Source organism: Ranitomeya variabilis, chromosome 5 (genome assembly GCF_051348905.1).
Source record: "Ranitomeya variabilis isolate aRanVar5 chromosome 5, aRanVar5.hap1, whole genome shotgun sequence".
Taxonomy (NCBI): Eukaryota; Metazoa; Chordata; class Amphibia; order Anura; family Dendrobatidae; genus Ranitomeya; species Ranitomeya variabilis.
In genome coordinates, this window is record NC_135236.1 from 285,564,787 (window position 1) to 285,584,692 (window position 19,906).

Consider the following 19,906-nt stretch of genomic DNA (forward strand, 5'->3'; position numbering starts at 1 on the left):
AGGAAAGTTGCTTGATCATGCGCAGTGCATGATCTGCAACTTCATCCGTCAGTGCGGAGCTGACAATTTGCATAGCATAGGGATGCTGCTGCAACCTCATGCTATACAACTGATCAGCCTGCAAAAAGTGATCGTCCCATAGTGGAACAAAGTAAAACAAAAAAAAAGTTAAAGGTTTTAAATTGAAAAAATAAATAAATATTTTGTATCGCTGCTTCTGGAATGGCCCGACCTCTAAAACTGTCCCACTAGTTAACCCCTTTAGTGAACACCATAAAAAAAGTGGAATAAAATGTGATCAAAAAGGATATAAATGAACATGGTACCACAGAAAACATCATCTTGTCCCTCAAAAACAAGCCCCCATACAGCTCCATCAGCGGAATAATAAAGTTATAGCTCTCAGAATATGGCGATGCAAAAATAATTATTTTTTTTCTATAAAATTAGTTTTTATTGTTTAAAAGTGCCAAAACATAAAAAAATATAAATGAGGTATCTCTGTAATCGCACTGAATAGTTCATTCTGCCTCTCAAAAATCAGGATAGAAAGCGATCAAAAAAGTCATGTGCCCGAAAATGGTTCCAATAAAAACTTGAACTCGTCCAGCAAAAAACAGGCCGTCACATGATTCTGTGGGCCAAAATATGGAAAATTATAGCTCTCATAATATGGTGATGCAAAAATAATAGTTTTTGCAATAAAAGCGTCTTCTAGTGTGCGACCGCAGCCAAAGATATGTAAAAACCCGATATAAATCTGGTATTGCTGTAATCACACCGACCCAAAGAATAGTCACCTAATCACTTACACCGCACGAGGAACGGTGTAAAAAATAAATCCAATTTTTCACATGCTGTTGATTTTTTTTTTTTCTCCATTCTGCCTCCCACAGATCGAAGTAAGGCTGCGGTCACACTAGCAGTATTTGGTCAGTATTTTACATCCGTATTTGTAAGCCAAAACCAGGAGTGGAACAAATAGAGGAAAAGTATAATAGAAACATATGCACCACTTCTGTATTTATCACCCACTCCTGGTTTTAGCTTACAAATACTGATGTAAAATACCAAATACTGTGAGTGTGAGGGCAGCCTAAGGCTCGGCGCACATTTATCCTGCGCTGAGCGCTTATACCAGGGTTTCCATGTAAATTTCTGAAATGCATGATTCAGACGGAACCCTCAATGGAAGAGTCCCTACAATGAGGCAGATGGAGTACTTGTAATGCCGTCTGACCTTTGATCCCGCGGTGTTCGTCTTTTTAGGATTGTATAAAATTCGGACACAGTTTTGTGCACTTCTGAAAAGGACATCGGTGAACAGAGGCCAGACTGAGTCCAGAGTAAATCTGCTGCCTCATTATTGTGAATGGATCCATCAGGGGTTTCATCTGAATCACATCACCCAGAAATTTAGATGGAAACCCCAAAGTAAGTGGTCAGCATAGAGCGCCAGATAAATGTGATCCCAAACGTTATGTGAAATGTTCCCAATAAAAGCTTCAACTGAATCCACAAAAAAAGCAAGCCCCCCACTCGGGTCTGTTAACGGAAATATAAGGGGCTTCCGCGTTACTGGTAGCACAAAGGCTCTGGAAAAGCTAAATGGCTCCTCACCCTCCAAAAGAAATTCGGCAAATTCTGGGCTCTTAAATCCAAATGCCCCCCTCCCTTCTGAGCCCCATAGTGTACCTAAACCACATATAGCGTCCACATGTATGGCATTTCTGAAGTGATGAGCCCGCCTAACTTACGGGTTCATGTCTCCTAAGGCACGGGCTGGGCATAACGTACTGGTGACTGCAGCATACTGGTCACTACGATGGAAGTTTTTCAATTTTCACTCGGCAACATCCACTGCTGCTTGTTTCTGCAAAATACCATGGAGTCAAAATCATCACTACATCTGTAGATAAATTCCCAAAGGGGTATAATTTCCAAAATAGGGTCACTTGAGGGGGATTCTGCTCTTCTAGCAATTAGGGGCTCTATATACAGTTATGGCCAAAAGTATTCACACCCCTGCAATTCTGTCAGATAAATACTCAGTTTCTTCCTGAAAATGATTGCAAACACAAGTTCTTTGTTATTATTATCTTCATTTAATTTGTCTTAAATGAAAAAACACAAAAAGAATTGTCCTAAAGCCAAATTGGATATAATTCCACACCAAACATAAAAAAGGGGGTGGACAAAAGTATTGGCACTGTTCGAAAAATCATGTGCTTCTCTAATTTGTGTAATTAACAGCACCTGTAACTTACTTGTGGCACCTAACCGGTGTTGACAATAACTAAATCACACTTGCAGCCAGTTGACATGGATTAAAGTTGACTCAACCTCTGTCCTGTGTCCTTGTGTGTACCACATTGAGCATGGAGAAAAGAAAGAAGACCAAAGAACTGTCTGAGGACTTGAGAAACCAAATTGTGAGGAAGCATGAGCAATCTCAAGGCTACAAGTCCATCTCCAAAGACCTGAATGTTCCTGTGTCTATTGTGCTAGGTCATCAAGAAGTTTAAAGCCCATGGCACTGTGGCTAACCTCCCTAGATGTGGACGGAAACGAAAAATTGACTAGAGATTTCAACGCAAGATTGTGCGGATGTTGGATAAAGAACCTCGACTAACATCCAAACAAGTTCAAGCTGCCCTGCAGTCTGAGGGTACAACAGTGTCAACCTGTACTATCCGTCGGTGTCTGAATGAAAAGGGACTGTATGGTAGGAGACCCAGGAAGACCCCACTTCTTACCCCGAGACATAAAAAAGCCAGGCTGGAGTTTGCCAAAACTTACCTGAAAAAGCCTAAAACGTTTTGGAAGAATGTTCTCTGGTCAGATGAGACAAAAGTAGAGCTTTTTGGGCAAAGGCATCAACATAGAGTTTACAGGAGAAAAAAAGAGGCATTCAAAGAAAAGAACATGGTCCCTACAGTCAAACATGGCGGAGGTTCCCTGATGTTTTGGGGTTGCTTTGCTACCTCTGTAACTGGACTGCTTGACCGTGTGCATGGTATTATGAAGTCTGAAGACTACCAACAGATTTTGCAGCATAATGTAGGGCCCAGTGTGAGAAGGCTGCATCTTTCAGAGGTAATGGGTCTTCCAGGAGGACAATGACCCAAAACAAACTTCAAAAAGCACTAGAAAATGGTTTGAGAGAAAGCACTGGAGACTTCTAAGGTGGCCAGCAATGAGTCCAGACCTGAATCCCATAGAACACCTGTGGAGAGATCTAAAAATAGCAGTTTGGAGAAGGCACCCATCAAATATCAGGGACCTGGAGCAGTTTGCCAAACAAGAATGGTCTAAAATTCTAGCAGAGCATTGTAAGAAACTCATTGATGGTTTCCGGAAGCGGTTGGTCGCAGTTATTTTGGCTAAAGGTTGTGCAACCAAGTATTAGACTGAGGGTGCCAATACTTTTGTCTGGCCCATTTTTGGAGTTTTGTGTGAAATTATCAATGTTTTGCTTTTTGCTTCATTCTCTTTTGTGTTTTTTCATTTAAGACAAATTAAATGAAGATAATAATACCAAAGAATTTGTGTTTGCAATCATTTTCAGGAAGAAACTGAGTATTATCTGACAGAATTGCAGGGGTGTCAATACTTTTGGCCATGACTGTATGGAGTCCGCAAACTGTTCTAGGAAAATCTGCGATCCAGGAGGACATTGGCTCTCCGTTCCTCCCGAGTCTCTCCGTATGGCTAAGCAGTACTGTACAGCCACATATGGGGTATTGCCACATTCAGTAGAAATTGTGGGACAAATTATGGTGCCATTTTTACCCTCTTCTTGTGTGAAAATGTAAAATTTTTGGCTAAATCAAAATTTTGGTGGTAAAAATGTAATTATTTTTACTTCACTGCTCAATGGTATAAAATTCTGTGACAAATCCGTGGTGTCAATATGATCACTGCACCGCTAGATTAATTCATTGAAAGGTGCAGTTTGTAAAATGGGGTCACTTATCAGTGGGTTCTGCTGTTCTGGCACCTCATGGGTTCTCCCAGTGTGTCATGGCACCTGCAAACCATAACAGTATAATCTGGCGCTCCTTGCCTTCTGAGCTTTGCATTGTGCCTGAAAAATATTTCCCGATTTACATGTAGGGAATTGGCGCACTCGGGAATTTTTTTTAAAACTAACCGAGGTCCATTTTTTCCTATTAGCACTTAAAAAAATTAAAAACTTGGGGCTAAAACAACATTTTAGTGGTAAAAATGTAATTTATTCTTTCTTCACCGCTCAGTGGTATAAAATTCTGTGAGTCTCATGTAGTGTCGATATGATCACTGCACCCCTAGGTGAATTCATTGGGGAGTGTAGTTTGTAAAATGAGTTCACATACAGGGGGTTTCTGTTGTTCTGGCACCTCAGGGGCTCTGCCAATGTGACATGTCACCCTCAAGCCATTCCAGCAAAATCTGAACATCAATATGGCGCCTCTTCCCTTCTGAGCTTTGCACTGTGCCTCAAAAGTAGTATTCCCCGCATATGAGGTATTGGCGTACTCAGGAAAAAATTGCACACCAAACTGTATGGTGCATTTTCTCCTGTTACCCTTATGAAAATGCAACATTTGAGGCCAAAATAACATTTTTGTGGCTAAAATGTTGTGTTTTTTTTTATTTTCACGACTCAACGTAATAAACTCATGTGACGCACCTGAAGGTTCAAGGTGCTCACCACACATCTAAATACATTCATTCAGGGGTCTAGTTTCCAAAATGGGGTTACTTGTGGGGGGCTTCCACTGTTTAGGCACATCAGGGGCTCTCCAAATGGGACATGACGTCCGCTAATGATTCCAGGAAACTTTACATTCAAAAAGTCAAATGATGCTCCTTCTCTTCTGAGCCCTGCCGTGTGCCTGCGCCCAAACAGTAGTTTTCTCCGTCATATGAGGTATCTGCGTATTCAGGAGAAATTGCACTACAAATTGTGTACTGCAATTTCTCCTGTTACCCTTATGAAAATGCAACATTTGGGGCAAAAATCTAAGTTTTGTCGGGAAAATGTATGTTTTTTGTTTTTCTTTATTTAATTTTGACGGCTCAACGTAATAAACTTCCATGAAGCACCTAAGGGTTCAATTTGCTCACCACACATCTAGATCTGTTCCCTGAGGGGTCTAGTTTCCAAAATGGGGTCACATGTGGGGAATTTCTACTGGTTAGGCACGTTAGAGGCTCTCCAAACGCGACATGGCGTCCTCCAATTGTCCCAGCAAACTTTGCATTCAAAAAGTCAAATGGTGATCCTTCCCTTCTGAGCTCTGCAGTGCACCCAAACAGTGGTTTTCACACTCGCATAGGGTATCAGCATGCTCAGGAGAAATTACACAACAAATTTTTGGAGTCCATTTTTTCCTGTTACCCTTGTCAAAATTTTTTTAAAAAAAATTTGGATCTGAAGTAAATTTTTTGTGATCAAGTTTAAATGTTCGGGTTTTTTTTTCCCCGCAATCCAAAAATTCATGTGAAGCACGTTAAGGGTTAATAAATGGCTTGAATGTGGTTTTGAGCACCTTGAGGGGTGCTGTTCTAAGAATGGTGTCACTTTTTGGTATTTTCTGTCATACAGACCCATCAAAATGACTTCAAAAGTAATGTGGTCCCTAAAAAAAATTAAGTAAAAAAAATTAAGTAAATATATCAATAAAAAATTGAGCTTAACTTGGTTGGTACACATGCAGAGGTTAAACGCATGTTCACATTGGCCACAAAGCATTAAAACCTACAAGAGAAAAAAGTAAGCAAAAACCCTGATGTAACTAAGTAAAAAAGCAAAAATGTATTCAAATAACAGAGTTTAGTAATAGTGCTATTTTTTTTATATCGCTGGTCATTTTTAACACTTATAACTTCCTAACCCCCAAAAATTTGGTTCCTATATTGTGCTACTCAGACCCATGTCTGCTTCTGAATGACACTAGTCTATGTATTCTTGGTGGCAGCATATAAACCTGTGTTCCCCAAAGAAGCGACTGAAAAACAGGCTTTCATGATAAGGGGTTAAAATCAGAAATCGCTGCTGGAAACTGTAAATATCTTTCTATATTGAGGATCGTGTACAATGCATAGAGCTCAGTGACAAATGACAAAGCCATCCTCATTTCGTAGCCAAAGAATAGCTTGCCATGTACAGGACATGTAGCACTACTAGCCCGCCAGTCATAATACGGAGCCCATTATTGGCTTGCATCCGGTTTGTTAGTCACTGGCATGTCACCTGCTGCGTGCAGATTCTGATAGATGGAGTCTGTCAGACAGTTGTACCTGGCACAGTGTGGCAGTAAATGGTTGCAATAGTCCATTGTAGGCGGATGTTATCCCTGCGGACACTGTACAGTACATGATGTACTTCTGTCTTCTCATTACAGACTCTCCACTAGAATGCTGATACTTATGTAGCTAAATGATATGGTGGTGTTCCTTTGGTCCAATACAAAGCACGTTGCGGATGGTTCATTACCTCTTGTTTTACAAGGTGTTATTCAAAGATCGTGTTACTTTTCACCATACATTTTGTTCCCTGGAGAGACATTTGAGCAATCTGACCTTTTTAATATAGGTTGGAAAAGGTCCTCCCTGTGTGTCTCATAGGAGATGTGTTGTGGAGAAATCCTCTTTTATCACTATGTAAATGACCGCTTCCAGGCTATGGGGAGGACGCTTCTATGCGCAGGTGCCGGAGTGTCCCTGTGACTCGGGCGCACAGAAGAGGTGCACATGACACACTATGCAGGGCGGGAGGGAGGAAGTCGGGAGTGCAACTTCTTTGTGTGCCGGAGAACACTGGGAGCGGAGGTTACAGGGACTCTCCGGCGCATGGAGGGGCGGACCACTGAAGAGGAGTGACAGCAGTCAGAATGCACAGCGGCGGGATTTCCGGACGCAGACCTGAGGTCGGAGACCCAGGTGATGAGATGGGAGGAGAAATCTTTGATTATGAAGCGAGGTGGCAGCGTTATCTTCTGGACCACGTCCTCCCCGGAGCCTGGAAGAGGTCATTTATATAAAGTGATAAAGAAGTCTCCACAACAGGGCATCTGATATGAGGCCTACAGGTAGGACTCGCCTCAGCAGTCTATAACCTTTATGCCCATACTACTAGATCAGATTGCACACATATGGCGACTGATTCCCTTTTACGTTTCACTTGATTAAGCTTTTGTGTGGGCAACGTTGGCATGAAATTGTCGTGTTTTGCCTTGTACTAGTTTGACACAATCCTAATACAGATGCAGTTCATGGACTGACTGCAGGTCTAAACACCCGACCTAACAGGATCATGGGGATCTGTGGTTGGACCATTATTGGTGGTCCTAAAACCAAAACATGCACCCAACCCTTACCACAAAGAACATAGGTTACATTTCTATAAGTTAGGCCCTGATCTCTCATACTTAAGCTCTGCAGAGAACTGTACTTATATGTGTAGACCTGTTAATTCAGGAAAGCTACCATTTACACTTCAGCGCTGTCTTAGTGTTTGCAGGCAGCAGAAATGCAGGATTGTGAATGTGAGCAGTGATTAAACCGGCACGACTTTTCTTTCAAAGATTATTAGATTAAAGCTGTGAGAAGTCCTAGATCTATATACGGTAGTAATCCCCAAATATTACAATACATGTTATTTTTTGTGTTTTTTTTCCTTGGTTTCTTAGTATTTCTATTTTGGAGTTCCCATCATGTGTTGTCCATGAGTTGCCTGAACTAACAGCAGAAAGCCTGGTAAGAGATCTGTAGATGACAGCAACTTTACATCCATTGCCATTTTCTTATGCAAGATGAGCACTATCTTTTGTACTTATTTTTCTGATGTTTTATGGGTAAGGCTAGGGCTACATGGCGATCACAATGATTCGCTCAACATTGCATCTACTGACTGTAAATGGGGTCGCATTTCACCTGACGGTCGCAAAATTCAGGTTGAAAGTGACTGCAGTCTCACTGCGATTTGGCTTGGACTAATAGTCAAGCAACCAAAGTTACAATATAGCCCTAGCCTATGATGATTTAATGAAACCTCTGCTAATTGTAATGGCAGTATCCTCTAACCCTCTTGGTCTGATGGTTTTCTTACTTAAAGGAAAGCTATCCTAAGAAAATTGTATTTTATTTTAGCCAATATTTTTTCATATCGCAATCTTTAGTAAGAAAAAATAGTAATCTTGCAATTTTTGCATTGGCTACTGGGACTTTTTTAAGAATTTAACTTCCTGTTCTTTCAGGAAACAACACATGTACATAGCAGCAACGGTCAAACCCTAACTATCCTATCTTTTGTATTGAAACATATAACGAGCGTTTGCAAATGTCATTGTGAAGGGAGAGAGAGCAGGGTCAGCTGTGTATAGAGGAGTCACCTGTCATTACAATCCTGCGTCTGATAAGGAACCTGCTGAAAAGTCATTCTGAAATAACAGGAATTAGTCATCTTTTTTATAAAGATCATGAAATGAAAATAACATCAAAATTAAAAATTAAAATTAAAAATTTGACACAATAAGTCATTCTGTGATGATGGCCTCCAATTTACTTTACTAATAAGCTGTGTATAGATAGAGATATCTCTGTCTCTGCATATAAATATCTTTCGAGAAAAAACATATTTTGCTGCCACCAAGTGGCCATTTGCTGATGGTGCAATGGATACCTTAGGAATTCGCCAGTGTATTTGCTTTAGGTGTGTCCTTTGTTTTTATGCACTGTGATGGAGCCACATTTTATGATAGAATCTCCATTGCATATATAATTTGTTATTGTAGTCTAATTTGTATGTCTAATTGTTTCTTTGTACTTGATATATTAAGAAATATAGACTGTTAGTAGCTTGGGCAAGCAATGTTTGTGATATTACAATTCATTACTTTTCAATCTCCAAAAATAAAAGCAAATGTAAAAAGACCTTAGTTGTTACTTACTTTTTATGTACTAATAAAAAAAAAAAAATATTGCAGAACTGTGACAAGGACATAAGAATAATGACCATGTATTCTGCTTTGTTTCCATCATACAGGAGTCTGGAGACAATAATCAGTTTTGCTGGAGAAATCTATTTTCCTGCATTAATTTGCTGAGGGTCCTAAACAAGCTCACTAAATGGAAGCATTCCCGTACTATGGTGAGTGAGCTGCAGACACAGGAGGTTCACACGGCCCCTTGTCTGCAATCTGTGCATTATATACACTGAAGAGTGCAGCAGCAAACATTGCACTCCTCCCATCAGTTTAAGGGCTGTTTCATATGTTAATTTTTTTTTTGTACACAATAAACTCCACGTTCCATTGTATTTTTGATGCGACAACAGCGCGAGTGCCAGTAGAAATTCCCCCCACCGCACTCGCGCTGACAACAGTTAGGTGAAGTGAGTTCATTACCTGTAAACTTCTAGAACCATTCTGACGGGACTGCGGGCTTGAGAACATGCCCACGCTTGCGGTGACGTCATAAGAGTTCACCAGCAGACACTGGGCAGTGGTAGCAGACGCTGCTCAGTGTCTCTGCTCGATGACCGGCTGTATAGTCGCATCATGCAACCACACAGTCTGCCATCTAGATGTAGCAGAGCTAGACCTGTTGTGGGACAAATGGATTATCTTCTCAGCGGAAAGGTTTGTTATTTTAATTCCTTTGTAGAAGACAGTGGTGTCACTGGAATGGGTGATGCAGTAAGTATGGTATAATTAAGATTTATAAAGGAGCCTGTGTCATTCTTTAAACTAAAGGACTTTATTCTGGATGTCTGTGTTTTTATACAATATGACTATGGAGTTAGTAATGGTGGCGTCTTATAGATGCCTCTCTATTACTGACCTGTGGGCTTGATGCCACCTGACAATACAAAAGGTTACATCAATCCCCCCGACTATTACCGCATTTGCCATCACATCAGGGAGAGTCGGAAGACTGAGGCTATTAACCCCTTCCCAGGCTATAAACATCAGCTCCCCAGCCTTAGGGTTTCCTTCTGCTGGTTTGTAAAATTACACAGGAGCCCACGCTATTTTTTTCACAAAATAATCATTTATTAATTAAATACATGTACAGTAAGCTGGACACACACTGCACTAATCATATATGTGACTGACATCTTTATATCTATTCTATGTGTACAGTACAGACCAAAAGTTTGGACACACCTTCTCATTTAACGAATTTTCTGTATTTTCATGACTATTAAAATTGTACTTTCACAATGAAGGCATCAAAACTATGAATTAACACATATGGAATTATATACTTAACAAAAAAGTGTGAAACAACTGAAAATATGTCTTAAATTCTTGGTTCTTCAAAGTAGCCACCTTTTGCTTTGATGACTGCTTTGCACACTCTTGGCATTCTCTTGATGAGCTTCAAGAGGTAGTCACTGGAAATGGTCTTCCAACAATCTTGAAGGAGTTCCCAGAGATGCTTAGCACTTGTTGGCCCTTTTGCCTTCACTCTGTGGTCCAGCTCACCCCAAACCATCTCGATTGGGTTCAGGTCTGGTGACTGTGGAGGCCAGGTCATCTGGCGTAGCACCCCATCACTCTCCTTCTTGGTCAAATAGCCCTTACACAGCCTGGAGGTGTGTTTGGGGTCATTGTCCTGTTGAAAAATAAATGATGGTCCAACTAAACGCAAACCGGATGGAATAGCATGCCGCTGCAAGATGCTGTGGTAGCCATTCTGGTTCAGTATGCCTTCAATTTTGAATAAATCCCCAACAGTGTCACCAGCAAAGCATCCCCACACCATCACACCTCCTCCATGCTTCACGGTGGGAACCAGGCATGTAGAGTCCATCCGTTCACCTTTTCTGCGTCGCACAAAGACACGGTGGTTGGAACCAAAGATCTCAAATTTGGACTCCTCAGACCAAAGCACAGATTTCCACTGGTCTAATGTCCATTCCTTGTGTTCTTTAGCCAAAACAAGTCTCTTCTACTTGTTGCCTGTCCTTAGCAGTGGTTTCCTAGCAGCTATTTTACCATGAAGGCTTGCTGCACAAAGTCTCCTCTTAACAGTTGTTGTAGAGATGTGTCTGCTGCTAGAACTGTGTGGCATTGACCTGGTCTCTAATCTGAGCTGCTGTTAACCTGAGATTTCTGAGGCTGGTGACTCGGATAAACTTATCCTCAGAAGCAGAGGTGACTCTTGGTCTTCCTTTCCTGGGGCTGTCCTCATGTGAGCCAGTTTCTTTGTAGCGCTTGATTGTTTGGGGACACTTTCAAAGTTTTCCGAATTTTTCGGACTGACTGACCTTCATTTCTTAAAGTAATGATGGCCACTCTTTTTTTTTTTTCTTTACTTAGCTGCTTTTTTCTTGCCAAATTCTAACAGTCTATTCAGTAGGACTATCAGCTGTGTATCCACCAGACTTCTGCTCAACACAACTGATGGTCCCAACCCCATTTATAAGGCAAGAAATCCCACTTATTAAACCTGACTGGGCACACCTGTGAAGTGAAAACCATTCCCGGTGACTACCTCTTGAAGCTCATAAAGAGAATGCCAAGAGTGTGCAAAGCAGTCATCAACGCAAAAAGTGGCTACTTTGAGGAACCTAGAATATAAGACATATTTTCAGTTGTTTCACACTTTTTTGTTAAGTAAATAATTCCACATGTGTTTATTCATAGTTCTGATGCCATCAGTGTGAATTTACAATTTTCATAGTCATGAAAATGCAGACAAATCTTAAACCCCTTCCCGACCTGTGATGCCACGTAGGCGTCATGAAAGTCGGTGCCAATCCAACCTGTGACGCCTATGTGGCGTCATGGAGGGATCGCGTCCCTGCAGATCGGGTTAAAGGGTTAACTCCAATTTCACCCGATCTGCAGAGACAGGGGGAGTGGTACTTCAGCCCAGAGGGGGTGGCTTTGCCCCCACGTGGCTACGATCGCTCTGATTGGCTGTTGAAAGTGAAACAGCCAATCAGAGCAATTTGGAATATTTCACCTTTGAAAAGTGGTGAAATATTACAATCCAGCCTTGGCCGATGCTGCAATATTATCAGTCATGGCTGGAAACCCTGATCTGCCCCCGCCACTGATCTCCTCCCCAGTCCTCCGTCCTGTCCCGTACTGTGCTCCGCTCCCCTCTGTCCTCCTGTCCGCTCCCCCCATCCTCCTGTCCGCTCCCCCCGTGCTCCGATCCACCCCCCCGTGCTCCGATCCCACCCACTCATACTTAATGAGCCTCCCGGTGTCCGACTTGTCCATGGGCGCTGCCATCTTCCAAAACGGCGGGCTCAGTGAGCCCGCCGAATCGGCCAGTCGGCAGATTCATTCCAGGTACATTTTGATCACTGTGATAGGTTTTATCACAGTGATCAAAATTAAAAAAAATTGTAAATGAACCCCCCCCCCTTTATCACCCCCATAGGTAGGGACAATAATAAAATAAAGAAAATATGTTTACTTTTATTTTTCCACTAGGCTTAGGGCTAGGGTTAGGGTTAGAATTAGGGTTAGAACTAGGGTTAGGGTTAGAATTAGGCTATGTGCACACGGTACGGATTTGGCTGCGGATCCGCAGCGGATTTGTAGCAGTTTTCCATCAGGTTTACAGTACCATGTAAACCTATGGAAAACCAAATCTGCTGTGCCCATGGTGCGGAAAATACCGCGCGGAAACGCTGCGTTGTATTTTCCGCAGCATGTCAATTCTTTGTGCGGATTCTGCAGCGTGTTACACCTGTTCCTCAATAGGAATCCGCAGGTGAAATCCGCACAAAAAGCACGGGAAATCTGCGGTAAATCCGCAGGTAAAACGCAGTGCCTTTTACCTGCGGATTTTTCAAAAATGGTGCGGAAAGATCTCACACGAATCCACAACATGGGCACATAGCCTTAGGGTTAGGGTTGGAATTAGGGCTAAGGTTGGAAATAGGGTTAGGGGTTAAGATTAGGCTTGTGGTTAGGGTTATGGTTAGGGGTGTGTTGGGGTTAGGGTTGGGATTAGGGTTAGGGGTGTGTTGGGGTTAGGGTTGTGATTAGGGTTATGGCTACAGTTGGAATTAGGGTTAGGGGTGTCCTGGGGTTAGTGTTGGAGTTAGAATTGAGGGGTTTCCACTGTTTAGGCACATCAGAGGTCTCCAAACGCAACATGGCGCCACCATTGATTCCAGCCAATCCTGCGTTCAAAAAGTCAAATGGTGCTCTCTCCCTTCCGAGCCCTGACGTGCGCCCAAACAATGGTTTACCCCCACATATGGGGTATCAGCGTACTCAGGACAAACTGGGCAACAAATATTGGGGTCCAATTTCTTCTGTTACCCTTGTGAAAATAAAAAATTGCTTGCTAAAAAATAATTTTTGAGGAAAGAAAATTATTTTTTATTTTCACGGCTCTGCGTTATAAACTTCTGTGAAGCACTTGGGGGTTCAAAGTGCTCACCACATATCTAGATTAGTTCCTTGGGGGGTCTAGTTTCCAAAATGGGGTCACTTGTGGGGGGTTTCTACTGTTTAGGCACATCAGGGGCTCTGCAAAGGCAACGTGACGCCAGCAGACCATTCCATCAAAGTCTGCATTTCAAAACGTCACTACTTCCCTTCCGAGCCCCGACGTGTGCCCAAACAGTGGTTCCCCCCCACATATGGGGTATCGGCGTACTCAGGACAAATTGTACAATAACTTTTGGGCTCCAGTTTCTCTTTTTACCCTTGGGAAAATAAAAAGATCATTTTTGTGACTAAAAAGTTAAATGTTCATTTTTTCCTTCCATGTTGCTTCAGCTGCTGTGAAGCACCTGAAGGGTTAATAAACTTCTTGAATGTGGTTTTGAGCACCTTGAGGGGTGCAGTTTTTAAAACGGTGTCACTTTTGTTTTTTTTCAGCCATATAGACCCCTCAAACTGACTTCAAATGTGAGGTGGTCCCTAAAAAAAAAAAAAATGGTTTTGTAAATTTCGTTGGAAAAGTATAATGTTACAGGGTATATACACTAGATTCCTTGATAGGGTGTTGATCCAGGGAACTAGTCTGATTGCCGTTTGTGGAGTCGGGAAGGAATTTTTTTCCCCAAGGTGGAGCTTACTCTTTGCCACATGTTTTTTTTTTTTTGCCTTCCTCTGGATCAACATGTTAGGGCATGTTAGGTTAGGCTATGGGTTGAACTAGTTGGACTTAAAGTCTTCCTTCAACCTTAATAACTATGTAAAAATGAGAAATCGCTGGTCAAATTTTAACCCTTATAACTTCCTAGCAAAAAAAAATATTTTGTTTACATCAGCACAATTTTGGAAAGTAGACATGTGGGTAATGATATTTATTAACTATTTTGTGTCACATAACTCATTTAACAGCATAAAAATTTGAAAATTGCGAAATTTCCATTTTTTTTCACAAATAAACGCAAAAATTATCGACCTATATTTACCACTAATATGAAGCCCAATATGTCATGAAAAAACAGTCTCAGAACCGCTAGGATCCGTTGAAGCGTTCTGAGTAACCTCATAAAGGGACACTGGTCAGAATTGCAAAAAACGGCCAGGTCATTAAGGTCAAAATAGGCTGGGTCATGAAGGGGTTAAATGACAAGGTGTGTCCAAACTTTTGGTCTGTACTGTATATACTGTATGTAATTCATCACTTCTATCTTGTCAGCTCCTACTGTGATTTTACTGTATGCAGCTGCTGAATTGCCGGCTTTTCATCTCTCTATCTATCTATCTTATCTACTATATAATTATCTAAGGGGTACTTCCGTCTGTCTGTCCTTCTGTCTGTCTTTCTGTCTGTCACGGATATTCATTGGTCGCGGCCTCTGTCTGTCATGGAATCCAAGTCGCTGATTCGTCTCGACAGCTGCCTGTCATGGCTGCCGCGACCAATCAACGACGGGCACAGTCCGATTAGTCCCTCCCTACTCCCCTGCAGTCAGTGCTCGGCGCCCGCTCCATACTCCCCGCAGTCAGCGCTCACACAGGGTTAATGCCAGCGGTAACGGACCGCGTTATGCCGTGGGTAACTCACTCCGTTACCGCCGCTATTAATTCTGTGTGACCAAGTTTTTACTATTGATGCTGCCTATGCAGCGTCAATAGTAAAAACATCTAATGTTAAAAATAATTTAAAAAATAAAAAATCATTATATACTCGCCTTTCGCCGCCTTTCCCGCTCCTTGCGACGCTCCTTTCACCGCTCCATGCAAGCGGCAGGTTCCGGTGGCAAAGATGGTCTGCGAGAAGGACCTGCCATGATGTCACGGTCATGTGACCGCGACGTCATCACAGGTCCTGCGCGAGGAGGCGACAGAACTACAAGGGGCCCTCGGATGGTGAGTATATGTTTATTTTTTAACCTGTGACATACGTGACTGGCCAATATACTACGTGGCTCTGTGCTGTATACTACGTCGCTGTGCAATATACTACGTGGCTCTGCTGTTTACTAAGTCACTGGGCAATATACTACGTGGCTGGGCAATATACTACGTCATTGGGCAATATACTACGTAACTGGGCAATATACTACGTGGCTCTGTGCTGTATACTACGTCACTGGGCAATATACTACGTGGTTGGGCAATATACTACGTCATTGGGCAATATACTACGTAACTGGGCAATATACTATGTGGCTCGGTGCTGTATACTACGTCGCTGTGCAATATACTACGTGGTTGGGCAATATACTACGTAGCTGGGCAATATATTATGTGGCTGGGCAATATACTACGTGGCTGGGCAATATACTACGTGGCTGGGCAATATACTACGTGGCTGGGCAATATACTACGTGGCTGGCCAATATACTACGTGGCTGGCCAATATACTACGTGGCTGGCCAATATACTACGTGGCTGGGCAATATACTACGTGGCTGGGCAATATACTACGTGGCTCTGTGCTGTATACTACGTCACTGGGCAATATACTACGTGGCTAGGCAATATACTACGTGGGCTGGGCAATATACTATGTGGGCTGGGCAATATACTACGTGGACATGCATATTCTAGAATACCCGATACGTTAGAATCGGGCCACCATCTAGTCTAATATATAGTGGTTACAGAAAGTATTCATATCCCTTTAAACTTTTCACTCTGTTTCTTTGCGGCCATTTGGTAAATTCAAAAAAGCAATTTTTTTCACATTAGTGTAAACTCTGCACCCCATCTTGACTGAAAAAAGCTGAAAAGTAGAAATGTTTGCAAATTTAATTAAAAAAAAAGAAAAACTGAGATAACACATGGTCAAAAGTATTCAGACCCTTTGCTCAGACACTCATATTTGTCACATGCTGTCCATTTCCTTGTGATCCTGCTTGAGATGATTCTACTCCTTCATTGGAGTCCAGCTGTGTTTAACCCCTTCATGACCCAGCCTATTTTGACCTTAATGACCTGGCCGTTTTTTGCAATTCTGACCAGTGTCCCTTTATGAGTTAATAACTCAGGAACGCTTCAACGGATCCTAGCGGTTCTGAGACTGTTTTTTCGTGACATATTGGGCTTCACGTTAGTGGTAAATTTAGGTCAATAATTTTTGCGTTTATTTGTGAAAAAAATGGAAATTTGGCTAAAATTTTGAAAATTTTGCAATTTTAAAATTTTGAATTTTTATTCTGTTAAATGAGAGAGTTATGTGACACAAAATAGTTAATAAATAACATTTCCCACATGTCTACTTTACATCAGCACAATTTTGGAAACCAAATTTTTTTTTGCTAGGAAGTTATAATGGTTAAAATTTAACCAGCGATTTCTCATTTTTACAGCAAAATTTACAAAACCATTTTTTTTAGGGACCACCTCACATTTGAAGTCAGTTTGAGGGGGGTCTATATGGCTGAAAATACCCAAAAGTGACACCATTCTAAAAACTGCACCCCTCAAGGTGCTCAAAACCACATTCAAGAAGTTTATTAACCCTTCAGGTGCTTCACAGCAGCAGAAGCAACATGGAAGGAAAAAATGAACATTTAACTTTTTAGTCACAAAAATGATCTTTTAGCAACAATTTTTTTTATTTTCCCCAGGGTAAAAAGAGAAACTGGACCACAACAGTTATTGTACAATTTGTCCTGAGTACGCCGATACCCCATATGTGGGGGGGAACCACTGTTTGGGCGCACGACAGGGCTCGGAAGGGAAAGTGCGCCATTTGACTTTTTCAATGAAAAATTGGCTCCAATCTATAGCGGACACCATGTCGCGTTTGGAGAGACCCTGTGTGCCTAAACATTGGAGCTCCCCCACAAGTGACCCCATTTTGGAACCTAGACCCCCCAAGGAACTTATCTAGATGCATAGTGAGCACTTTGAACCCCCAAGTGCTTCACAAATTGATCCGCCAAGTGCTTCACAAATTGATCCGTAGAAATGAAAAAGTACTTTTTTTTCACAATTTCTTTTGGCCTCAATTTGTTCATTTCCACATGGGCAACAGGATAAAATGGATCCTAAAATGTGTTGGGCAATTTCTCCTGAGTACACCGATACCTCATATGTGGTCACAAACCACTGTTTGTGCACACGGCAAGGCTCGGAAGGGAAGGAGCGCCATTTGACTTTTTGAATGAAAAATTAGCTCCAATTGTTAGCGGACACCATGTCACGTTTGGAGAGACCCTGTGTGCCTAAACATTGGAGCTCCTCCACATGTGACCCCATTTTGGAAACTAGACCTCCCATGGAACTAATCTAGATGTGCGGTGACCACTTTAAACCCCCAAGTGCTTCACAGAAGTTTATAACGCAGAGCCGTGAAAATAAAAAAACATTTTTCTTTCCTCAAAAATGATGTTTTAGCAAGCAATTTTTTATTTTAACAAGGGTAAAAGGAGAAATTGGACCCCAATAGTTGTTGCCCAGTTTGTCCCGAGTATGCTGGTACCCCATATGTGGGGGTAAACCACTGTTTGGGTGCACGTCGGGGCTCGTAAGGGAGGGAGCACCATTTGACTTTTTGAACGCAAGATTGGCTGGAATCAATGGTGGCGCCATGTTGCGTTTGGAGACCCCTGATGTGCCTAAACAGTGGAAACCCCTCAATTCTAACTCCAACACACCCCAAACCCTAATCCCAACTCTAGCCATAACCCTAACCCCTACACACCCCTAACCACACCCCTAACCCCAACACACCCCTAACCCTAATCCCAACCCTAACCACAAGCCTAATCTTAACCCTATTTCCAACCCTAGCCCTAATTCCAACCCTAACTCCTAATTCCAACCCTAAGGCTATGTGCCCACGTTGCGGATTCGTGTGAGATTTTTCCGCACCATTTTTGAAAAATCCGCAGGTAAAAGGCACTGCGTTTTACCTGCGGATTTACCACGGATTTCCAGTGGTTTTTGTGCGGATTTCACCTGCAGATTCCTATTGAGGAACAGGTGTAAAACGCTGCGGAATCCGCACAAAGAATTGACATGCTGCGGAAAATACAACGCAGCCTTTCCGCGCGGTATTTTCCGCACCATGGGCACAGCGGATTTGGTTTTCCATAGGTTTACACATGGAACTGTAAATCTGTTGGAAAACTGCTACGAATCCGCAGCGGCCAATCCGCTGCAGATCCGCAGCCAAATCCGCACCGTGTGCACATAGCCTAATTCTAAGGCTATGTGCACACGCTGCGGAAAACGCTGCGGATCTGCAGCGTTTCCGCAGCTGCGGGTGCGCAGCAGTTTCCTATGAGTTTATAGTTCAATGTAAACCTATGGGAAACAAAAAACGCTGTGCACATGCTGCGGAAAAAACTGCGCGGAAACGCAGCGGTTTACATTCCGCAGCATGTCACTTCTTTCTGCGGATTCCGCAGCGGTTTTACAACTGCTCCAATAGAAAACCGCAGTTGTAAAACCGCAGTGAAATCCGCAGAAAAACCACGGTGAATCCGCGATAAATCCGCAGCGGTTTTGCACTGCGGATTTATCAAATCCGCTGCGGAAAAATCCGCAGAGGACCAGAATACGTGGGCATAGCCATAGCCTAACCCTAGTGGAAAAAAAAAAAAAAATAAAGAAAATATATTTTTTTTTAATTGTTGTCCCTACCTATGGGGGTGATAAAGGGGGGGTTCATTTACTATTTTTTTTTAATTTTGATCACTGTGATAGGTTTTATGCCCGCCATTTTGGAAGATGGCGGCGCCCATGGAGGAGACGGACGGACACCGGGAGGCTCGGTAAGTATGAGGGGGTGGGGGATGGATCGGGGTTTCCAGCCATGGCCGATGATATTGCAGCATCGGCCATGGCTGGATTGTAATATTTCACCACTTTTCATAGGTGCAATATTACAAATTGCTCTGATTGCCTGTTGCACTTTCAACAGCCAATCAGAGCGATCGTAGCCACGTGGGGGCACAGCCACCCCCCGGGCTAAAGTACCACTCCCCCTGTCCCTGCAGATCGGGTGAAATTGGAGTTAACCCTTTCACCCGATCTGCAGGGACGCGATCATTCTGTGATACAGCATATGCGTCACAGGTCGGATTGGCACCGACTTTCATGACGCATACGCTGTCACAGGTCGGGAAGGGGTTAATTAAACTGATAGGACTTGATTTGGAAAGGCACACACCTGTCTATATAAGGCTATGTGCACACGTTGCGGATTCGTGTGAGGATTTTCCACACCGTTTTTGCAAAATCAGCCGGTAAAACGCAGTGCGTTTTACCTGCGGTTTTTATGCGGATTCCACCTGCGGATTCCTATTGAGGAGCAGGCGCAGTAAATCAGACCGCCGCCATCTTTGTGCAGACAGATAGCGGTGGTCACATTAAAACTGCGCATGCACTCCTGTACAAACATGGCAGCGGTCAGTGAATCATTCGGCTGATCGCGGCGTGCTCGCGACGGTGATCTGGTGGTACCGCGTAAGATGCTGCGTACGGCGTATACAGTGTGTGTGTGTGGTGCGACGGTGTTCCGCTGGTGG

General features: G+C 42.7%; 1 protein-coding gene across 2 annotated transcripts in view; it reads left to right on the top strand.

Moving 5' to 3' along the window:
* Nucleotides 1-19,906, top strand: part of STRIP2 (striatin interacting protein 2) — a 121,024-nt gene that overhangs the window by 97,976 nt on the left and 3,142 nt on the right. For both annotated transcript variants that reach the window (XM_077264411.1, XM_077264412.1), the window contains 2 exons: nt 7,677-7,743; nt 9,032-9,136. In XM_077264411.1, coding sequence (XP_077120526.1) covers nt 7,677-7,743; nt 9,032-9,136 — 172 coding nt within the window. The remainder of the gene's footprint in view (nt 1-7,676; nt 7,744-9,031; nt 9,137-19,906) is intronic.